Source organism: Odontesthes bonariensis, chromosome 20, assembly GCF_027942865.1.
Source record: "Odontesthes bonariensis isolate fOdoBon6 chromosome 20, fOdoBon6.hap1, whole genome shotgun sequence".
In the NCBI taxonomy this organism is placed as follows: Eukaryota; Metazoa; Chordata; class Actinopteri; order Atheriniformes; family Atherinopsidae; genus Odontesthes; species Odontesthes bonariensis.
This window is the reverse complement of record NC_134525.1, coordinates 16,379,445-16,390,015: the sequence shown is the minus strand read 5'-3', so window position 1 is coordinate 16,390,015 and position 10,571 is coordinate 16,379,445. Positions and strand designations below refer to the sequence as shown.

Genomic DNA, 10,571 nt, shown 5'->3' with positions numbered 1-10,571 from the left:
CCACCGTGCAGCCCCGGATTTCCATCCAGATAAGGCAAATAGAAAAATCTAAACAGTTAAAAGACAAGGTTACAGTGGGCTAAAGAGAGCAGTCATAAACTGTGGATGATTGGATGAAAATAATATTCAATTATGAATCACCAATCTGCATTGGACAAGGAGATTATGCTGGAAGTTTTGTTTGTTGCTGGTCCAATGAAAGAAATAAAGATGACCACCTGAAGAAAGCAGGCAAATTTCCACAATCACTGATGATATGTGTTTGACCAAGTGAGATGGCAGTTAATTATAGTAAATGCGCGGGTGACCACTGACATTTCGGACACTTTTCTCATTGCATTAATCCAAATGAGGTTTGGTGATGCTGAGGTCATTTTTTAGGATGGTAATGCATCTTGCCTCAGGGCAAAAAGCATGAAATATTTTCTCTAGGACGGACAATTAAATGACCAGCAAAAATCCTTGAAGAGAGGTCAATTCATTTTTTGAGTATGGGGTGTACGATACAGAATTATTAGCAAGTCGTAATTAGGTGTGACAACTTTTTTCTTCAGCTAGAAGATTCTGAGATCCAATTAAAATGAGGGAAAAAAACTCGATAATGACTGTTGGCTACTGTTCTGGTGCAGTGCGCAGTATTTTTACATGATGATCACTGGAGGAAGGTATTTTTCATCGGTCTCTAAAAGTTATAATGCAAATACTACTGTCACACCTCTTGTACCTTGGTATTCAATCAGAATAATAAAGTACAAAAAATAATATGCCTGCCTCGAAAATTTCAGCCAGACTTCTTGCAGTAAACTACCAGATCATTTATCAATAAAGAATACACTTAAGGCTACAAGTTTATGAGTAGATATTAAGTTTTTGCTGTCTAGCCTCAATCTTGTCCTTTTTGCAACACATTTCAGTGGAATATCTGTCTTTTTTTCCACTTTCTTTGTCCGGCCTCCACTGAGCTTTGCAGGGAGGATTTGCTGCAGTCTGTCTCGTTCATTCGCTCCTTTTCTCAGGGCGAGGTTCGTGAGCTTGTGTGAAACCCTGAGACATCTGTCAGAGACGTGATTTATCACAGAACCACGGACTGTCTGCAGGTAAACAGCAAAATTTAAGCTTCAGCAGTTGTCTAAAGGTGTGCGTGTTTGTGTTTATGTGTGCTCGGCAAGCATGCATACATAAGCAAGTGGTTTAACTCTCAAGGGAAATACAATATGGTCTAATACAGCAGGTGACTTTTTATTAATATGATTACTTTTTTCAGAGGACCATAGGAGGTCTTGGCACCTCTTTTAGTTTATTAGTTTTGATATTCTGTTCAGGGAAGAGAAACAGGAGCATGACTGGAGCAGTGACCTTGGATCCTGGTCCTCAAAGCCCACAGCTGTTTTTTATTCAAGTTATCCAATCAGAGACTGATTTACACCTGGAAGCCCAGGTGATCATAATTAACTGGAATTAACGAGCAGGTGGGAGAGAAAATCAGCGGAGGTGTGGGTGAATAACAGGAATATGAAAAAGTCGATTGGGCAGAGTTGGTGAGAACTGCAATAAAGTGAGCCAGCAGGATGTCATGCTAATGTTAAAGCACGAGAACCTGACATGTGCAAGTGGTTTGAGAGTAGAGCTGTGACAAAAGTGATATATTTGTGTGTCACACCTGCTGTTAAATATGCGCCCCTGGTCGAGTTAACCAGAGAAATCAAACATCCGATAGGCTGGTTACTGCAGCTTGCACAGGGTTACGTTCTAGTACTCCAGCAGCCAACCTTTTCCACAGCAGACTTTCTGACTTTTTGAAGCAGGAAAATAAAAAATGTCATTCTCACACCATTGATAGAGTAAAGTCATAAAATTGTTCTTACACAGCTAAGTGAAACTGCAAATATTTTGAGGAAAACCTCATTTTAAATCTGCTTCCCATCATCATATTGGGAAAATGTTTAGTAACATTTTAGCAATTATTCAGCTTTGACAACCAAGGAGTGCTACGAGCTTTAAGCTTAATCAAAATCTGTTTAACACATATTACAACTGATATCATATCAAGTTCCCAGCTGTTTATAACAGGTGAAAGTATGGAGAGAGTGATGGAGTTAAAAGTTCTAAAAAAAAAGCAAATATTCTTCAACAAAACAGAAGTTAAGCTTTTGCTTATTTTTTTTCCTTTTTGCGTTAGCAGCAATTTGAAAGGGATGGGTTTATTTTACATATCTGTGATATATACTCTGATGAAAAGTTGACTTCAGACTTTCCTGTCTTTCATTGTCACTGTTATTGTAACAGCATAAAATTGGAGAGTTGCGTTGTTACCCGTACTTTTCAGACCAAGACGCCTTGACTCCAGATAACAAAGACTTTTGCAAATAAGTGGAGTGATGAAAAGACCAGTTGCCAGACCAGTTACTTAGCAACAGCGATGGCTGTGTATTGTAAAACTATTATAGCTTCCGAAGAAAAAAGAGCCACGTTTAAGCTGTTTTTAATCACTGGCACTGAATCAAACTCCACCTTAATGGTTCTCTGGGAGAATTACAATCCTAACTGAATGTGCGTGCGTCCAATTGTTTTGTCCTTTCATGTAATGAATTTTGTAATTTATACTCAAATGGTTTTCCCATAGAGACGGTGCTCACTTGGTCAGTTTGACTTTGATCCTCTGCACAGTGAACCGGTGTTAAGAGAACTTGTTCATTTATGTACGGTATGTGTCTGTGTGTAGTTTATCAAGTTATCACCTTAAATGAGCAATAGTCTACACTTATATAGTCACTTATCCTTTGCTAGGTTCTAATAAGTACTATACAATCATTTATTGAACTTATTCACAATAGGTCCCTCTGTATATATGCTACTAGTGTTGCAGGAGTTTTGAGTCCCCTAGGTTTTCAAATTATGGTGTAAATTAAAATAGACAAATTTTTCCTTTCCAGTAACTTTCCTGTTCTGTTGAATGTGTGCTTCTCAACTTTATCCTGCTGAAAGGCCCAAACCTTTATTCCAGTTTTCTGACAATGAGTTACATATAACTCCCTAAAAGGCTTTTATGATTTGCTGATTTCATCTTTTTTATGATACATTCAGGGATTCTGGTACCAGGAGCAGCAAAGCAGACCCACAGCATGACAGAAGCTTCACCATGCTTTACTGTTAGCGCGGTGATCTTATAATATATTTTTTCATTTTGCCACTTATAAACAAACTGATACATTGCACTCTCAAATATATCTACTTTGGTTTCCCCCTCAAAGTGAAAATCTTCCCAAAAAGTGGCGTGAAATGTGTTTAACTCTTTGCAGACATAAATTTTCCAGTAGCGGTGTCCTCTGTGGTGTTTGCTCAAAGAGCCCTACTTGCTACTACTAGAGATGACTCCAGGTAAGCCTGAAGTGCTTAAGAGGTTGTGCCAAGTGTTTTTTACACATTCTGAGCAAACCTTAAAAAAAGTCAGTACAAATGTCAGTAAGGTTTTTCTTTAGCACCCCCAACTGGATGCATCCCCACAGCTTTTGGACTGCGAAACGTCTTAATTCAAAAACAAAGGAATTTCAGGAACTTTGGCAACGTGAAAATTTTTCGTGTTGTTCAATAATTGTGCAATAACGTGCTTAGAACAAAGTAAGAGACGATTATTCAAAGATATTTAATAACTGCTTTTTTTCTTTCTTTTTTTTTGTCATATGAAGATTTTGTGGAAAGATCAGAGACACAATCTATTATTCCAAGTAAAGTGAAGTAATTTTAAAACTGTTGCTGCATGACTTTATTGGTCTATATGAGGTTTGTTTAAGCTCCTCCAACAAACAGCGTGAACGTATGTCAAGTTGTGGATCAGGGGGGTTATGTGCGTTTGACCTCAGAGCTGTCGACTCTTGACGTCAATGCAAAGTTGCCAAGCAACTAGTTGAGTCTAAAGCAGACATGGCAAACATTCTCCTTTTTAGACAAGATTTTGAAAAAAGCTGCATGTTTCCATGTAGCTTGAAACTTTGTATTTCAGGTGTTCTAAAAGTGAGTCTTTTAAAAGCACCTTTTATCACAGTAGTTTGTTCTCAAAGTTTTTTAATCTCCACTCTTCATGTTTTTGCATATCAAATTTATCTAATACTTAGTCTCACAAATGAGCAGAAAAACACAGTTCCTCCAGTGATGAATGATGTGTCTTGAACACTGATACACTGCAGCACTAACATTTTATGTGATAACCTTTGTAATTGCTCCTTGTACTTATAGATTTTTCAATAAAACAGTAATTACTGAGTAAAATCCCAGCTGTACCATTACATGCACATGTGCTGTCACTTTGTGGGACGGTGATTTATCATACAAACAGTTGCTCGTTTTTAAATACATTCTTATTGCCTTCTTTTGCCTTGGGGACTGTGTATCACTTCTTTTCGACATTATGTGCTTGATGAAAGTATAAACTCTTTATGTGGCTCCTGGACCGTTGATATGAGGACAAGCAACTTGCGTTGTATCTTTTTTAATTTATGTGCAAATGTGTGTGATAGCTTTGAGTCTATCCCTGCAGGAGTCAAATTTGCAACAGGGTCAAATGATGTTGCAACTCAACCTGCACCACCTCCCTCTGCACAACAGGCACAATAATAAATCAAGAGTGAGAGAGCTTCTGCACTTGGGCCGTTGCACATCTGTGAAATGTCCGTCACCATTTCATCTTCAAGTCCTCATCTGTTTATCGGGCTCTCCACAGATGAAAAGGATTTTCGCATTCCTGTCTCACTATCTGCTTGGTCAATATTTTTCCCCAATCTCAAGGCTTTAAAAATCAGTCTTACCCACTTTACAATGCCATTCCACCTCTCTCTGCCTCCTTTTGTTCATCCCTTTCACAGCATGGTGCAGGGAATACAGCTGGACATTAATCTGCCACTGATGAGCCCCACTCACCAGACAGCTCATGGCTGCTTATCAGGCACTGGGTAAGGTTTGGACAGTCACTGGTGCCACAGCGGAGTTTAGCAAGAGGAGAATATAGGAGGATATGCATCATTAAACACAAGAAGCCTATTTACTTTGTCATAGCACAATAATACCTGAGATACATTCTTTATAAAACTAGAAAGAAACAGCTGGAGGAACATGTTGTAACTAATTAAGTTATTTGGAAACAGGTGAGTAACACCATTGAGCATAATAAAAGCACCTTATTGAGGAGAGTTTTCCAGATTTAAAGATTGGTAGACGTTGCCTATTCTGCAAAAAAAAAAGCAAATAGTGTGATGAAAATTTAGAATAATGTTCCTCAACATAGTTACTTTTAATAATCCATCGTCTACAGTTAAAAAATATCACCAAACGTTGCAGAGAATCTGGAGACATCTCTGTAAGCCGGCACTTCATTAAAACACAGACATGATTCTGTTGCATCCATCCTCTCATTTAACATGGACTGAGGCTAAATGGAAAAAAATTCTTCTGTGGCTACCCAAATCAAAATTTTAATTCTCTTAGGAAATCATGGACACCATCCTGCTTGCTATCAGCACTCAGTTTAAAAGCCTGCATCTCTGCATCTCTGATGGTATGGGGTGCATTAGTGCCTATGGATTTTCAGGGAAGGCCATCTCCAGTATATTTCAGCAAGACAATGCTGAACTGCAAATTGCATGTATAACAAAATAATGGCTTCATAGTAAAAGAGTTCAGGTGCCTTTCACCAGCTGAAAACATTTGAAACACCTCAAATACAAAATACAACAAAGTGTTGCCGTCATCAAATTCAAGATGGGTACATTTTTCATGAAACAGCAAAATGCATCATCATTTGTTATGTTTTCCATGTTCTGGTCTGAAAAAATGAATGAGATTAGCAAACCATTGTATTCTTTTATTATTTCACGTTACACGGCACCCCAACTTTTTTGGAATCACATTACATTCATTCAGCAGACAAGAGAAAAATGACCACTGTACTGCCAGAGCTATAGGCACCAAAATTGGGGTTGCATTTATCTATCGCACGCTAGAAACGCATGATGATAGATAAAGAAATGCATTTCCTTTTCAAATTATTCTCATCAGGTGCATTTTAAAATATCTCCAGAGCAGGTCATGTTGATCGAGTTCTATGTACCCCACGCTTCAAAAGGTGACAAATGTCAGGTGCCCACAGTTTATCCTTCCGTCAGCCTTTTCTTCCACTTTCCATCAATCCTTTGCACATCTCTGTTTTTGCTGAACAGCCTCATCTCGGCACTTAACCTCCAATTTGCATAAGTCATTATGGCTGTCAGGACCAAGGAGGCTATAAATTCTGCTAAGTGTTCGTCTGTCGTTGGAAGTTTAAAAAATGCACAACCAATTTTTACATTTCTTTGACAAATGAGACAGAAATTCGCACCCATCGCTGAAACGTCATTAATACATTTGATTAGCTAAGCAGTTTCTGTTTAATTGATGCGGATATGCAGTACCTGACTGCCACGGACCATCTGTCATACACTTGTCACAAAAGCATTCGCGTTAATACATTTGAAAGTTATTCTTCCGTTTTTCATGCTCTCTTTGGTCAGATGAATCCAACATGGAAATATTTCCTCAAACCCACAAAGGTTTTTACTGAATATTTTCTCCTCCGGCCAGTATTTATTACAGCAACTGTTTGTTTGACTGAATAGGAAGTGGGGATATCTCTCCTGCTCATCAATAAACAGACCAAAACAACACTGGTATCTCACAGTGAAATCAGGAAACTCAATAGAAGTGTTGCAGCCTGTTTAGAGAAACACAGATTTTCCTGCAGCACCCTTGACAAATGCTGAAGTTAAAGTGTTTGCGCACAGCTGGGACACTGGAGAGCAGGCTGACTGCGGCTCTCGCTGTGCGTCTATCGAAGCGAGTGCGCACCCGCAGGGCCGTCATTGATGCCACATCAAAGAGCTGAGCAGACATTCCTGGGTCACTGACGGCAGACGGAGAACAGCTGAGACAGGGAGGAAGTGTGTCTTTTTAGTGATAAAACACAGTTGAGAAGGAGCTGACAGAACTTGGCGAGGAAGATTTCTTCTGCCTGAGCTAATGCGAGAACACAGAGCTGAGCCGTTCTCACAAACTTTCATTTTGTGGTTTTACTCTCAGCATCACGCACACACAAACAGACACACACATACACACACATCTCTTTAAAACTGAAGCCACCCAAGTTTCGTCAGAAGGGACAAAATTTCAACTCGTTTGAGCTGCAGTTATTACCTTCAGTATGCACCATCCCTGCAGAGTTGAACGAGGAAGAGTGTGAGAGGTTCAAGTTAATCTCCTCTTCCTCACTGTTTGCATTTTCTGCAACAAGGAGCAAAATGTTTGGCAGGTCTTTTCTAATTCTGAGGTCATGGGCATAAAGTGCATTTCCCAACTTGGCTCTCTCTTCACTTCCATAATAACAGTCATTATCTTCGGCACACATCTTTCTGCTTCATTTAAGCCATTCTTAACAGTGGGCATCTATCACAGAGGTGCTACTATTCTGCGGCGGCACTGACCTCCAGCAGCTCTGATTTATTCCTGGCCATGTCCACAGCTCTGCCTTTCACTATCGCTGCGGGACAAAGCTGCCACAGTGAACCTTTTTAATTATGAAAACTTAATCTAAAACTTCATTAGTCGTAGGTGGTCCCTGGACAGGGTGACATAAGCAGCCGACAGGCTTTCCGTCTCCACAACCGCCATTTAGTTTATTTTTTTTAGATGGAGATGAGGCCATGCTAATGGGGTAGGTAAATAAGGACAGTGCAGCTCAAAGTGTACTTCATGCTTCTTAAGTTTGTCATGAATAAAGATTACAGTTGTGTCACTTTGATTTAACTTTCTTCCTAATGTACACAAACATTTTTTGTAATGTCTCCAGCAACAAATTGGGAGTCTTGCAATTAAATAGAGGATATGCATCATGTGATGATTGGTGATGCTGTTAAGTGAATCCAGCATCATTATTTTCATTTTGTCCTCCTTTGCTCTTGTGTGTGGAGTAGAAGCAGTAGGACACTGAGAGATGAGGGTGAGGTGGCGCAGCCAGCTGCACCTGGACAAACACAAGGACAGCTCTACCTTCCACAACACCGTATTAAACCAATTATTCATCATCAGGGACTGTTATCTGTGAAAGTGGATGGTTTTTTTACGCGGCTCAAAAGTGCAGCAAATACTGTGTCAGGCGGCAGAAATTGTAAACATGTTTTTCTCTCCCCTCCGTACAAGAGGATAAAATAAAATAAAAAAAAGACTGCTGTTGGAAGATTTAGTTCTAAGAAGCGTCTCTCTGGGGTTCTGCGCTGCACTCACAAGCCTATCGTAAAAAGCCTTCAATTAAAAGCGTGCGCCTTCATCTTCCACCCAAAGTCACCTTGAAGAATCAAATTATCTCTAAATCTAAATAAAACAATCACTCCCAATCAATCAGAGTTCATTAGCTCAGAAATAATTCCCACTGCCTCTCAAGCACACCGGGAGAGCTTCCAGTCCCCACGCCCACACACTTCAACACTTCATTTGGGTCATGTACCAACACACCTGTGTGTGCAGGGTAATGATAAACATCACTAAACAACAGTTTACCGTGAAATGTTTTTATTTCAAAAATCGGTGATGACACAGCAACACGCGCGTTTGTTTTAGCCACAGTTTCAAAGATTGTCGGCCGTTTTGAACAACATACCGCAAGGTCTTGCTGGGTATGTCAAGCTGGATGAATTGCTTTGGGCTGCTCGTTTTCACTTGTAACAGTTACATGCACCGTTGAGATGAGCTGGTGTTACAGCTCGACTGATCCATAGAATCCTCAAGTTACTTGAATGGTGTTTTTCTTTTTTTGGTCCATTCAGTCTGAATGGGCTGATCTCCGGTTACAATTTCTGACCAATTTTAGCCATCTGACTGAATAAAGAGTCAAAAATATGTGAATGAGAGCAGCTTTACTGGACATTCCGTTGAATCAATATACATAAAATTAAAAATGATAGAACTTTTGCGCATGTACAGATCACCTATGGAAATGGTAGTTGAGCCTATACACACACAGGACTGATAAGAGTCCCAGTAGTATTATCTGGGTGTGGTAGCCCGGCTTTATGAAGCTCAATTTCTTCCCTGTTCCTTTAGTGTGTTATATAGCTTATTTGTGCATGTAAAAGGTCCGTAGAGTTCCAAAAGCCATGAATCAACAGCAAGGGGTTGGTGTTGCTTTTGATCGGTCTGAAACGTCTCATTTGTAATCCAGGCTGTTCCTCTCCCTCATGATATCCTCATGAAATACATAAATGTATTGTAAATTTACATAATTCATGCTGAGAGGCTTTATTTGGCACGATCGGCTGACCAATGGGAACAGACAGGACATTTCAGAAGAGGGGTCTTAAAGAAACTGAAACTGAACATTTCTGGTGACAGGTGAAGTACAGCATGAGAACAATTTTGTGTTTTTTTGAGGATTAAACATAAACCTCCTCTAGTTGAGCCTAAATAAACCCATTCACCTATAAATACACATACAGTGTGCCCTTTAAAAGCAGCCTCCATAATGGCTAAAATGGCATAAAGACGATGCTACACCTACTGTTTCATGAACAAAATATGCTGACACAAGTCAAACAAGCTGGTTTTACAATTGAGAGATTTCCAAATCATTAGGAACATTAACAAAAAATATGAAAACATACCACTCTCGTTTTTCACGATTTATTCCTTACTGAAGACAGCGTTCATCTCATCTCTGTTCAATATTCAACCGATTGCTTCATTCAAACAAATCATGTATTGTTAGTTAAAACGTTTAATTAGAAATTCATCCTAAATAATAAAAGTGGTGCCTTTTAAAATTGGTGAGTAATTGAGAAGGGGAAAAAAAACAAAAACAAACAATGATACAATTTCAACTAATTCTAGAGGCACACCGGGGTGCATTTAGCTGGCAGTGGTGACTTGGCATATCCCCAAAACAAACAGAGAAACCATGAGAAAATGATTAATTTCTTCCCTGAATGAGAATAAACATTTTCCTGCGAGTGTGAAATACAAATCGATGCGCTATGTCCATCTAAGTTGAAGCACTATCCTGCTCTCAGTCGCTCCATCACAGGCGGCAGAAATAAAAGCCTTTTCCTCAGAAAGAACAAACGAAGAGGTCCTGTTAACACCAAAAGCCTTTTCCCCACTGTTGAACCAGTCTCCATCACTGGCGCCTGACCAAGGTCAGTTCTGTTCAAACAGCCAAGGCAACGAAGGTGTAGTGAAAGTAAGTGAGTCCAGCTGCAAAATGCCCTTATCTACTTATCCACCATCAGGCCCAGATGTCCTGTAAGTAGCGTTTCTCCTCTCTAAGCGTTGCCAGTCTCTTCATGGCCTCCAGTTTGTCCGACTGCAGCTCTGTTTTAATCATCTCTATCAGGGCCTCATTCACGTCTTTAGCCATGTTCTTTGCATCCCTGGAGAGTAAAAAGGCAGCTTTGTTAGGAAAAGGGAAAACATAATTAAGAGACGTTTTCTTTTGAAACAACCTGCATTGTTGACAAGCCAATATCTTATAAAGCCAAGTGCACCCAGTCCTAGAGAAT

At 39.6% G+C, this 10,571-nt stretch overlaps 1 protein-coding gene across 1 annotated transcript in view; it reads right to left on the bottom strand.

Moving 5' to 3' along the window:
- Positions 1–6,789: 6,789 nt before the first annotated feature.
- mtrr (5-methyltetrahydrofolate-homocysteine methyltransferase reductase) overlaps positions 6,790–10,571 on the bottom strand; it is a 28,944-nt gene continuing 25,162 nt past the window's right edge. Inside the window, exon 15 of the mRNA XM_075452146.1 lies at positions 6,790–10,442. Within this exon, the coding sequence (XP_075308261.1) occupies positions 10,298–10,442 (145 nt within the window). The 3' untranslated portion in view covers positions 6,790–10,297. The remainder of the gene's footprint in view (positions 10,443–10,571) is intronic.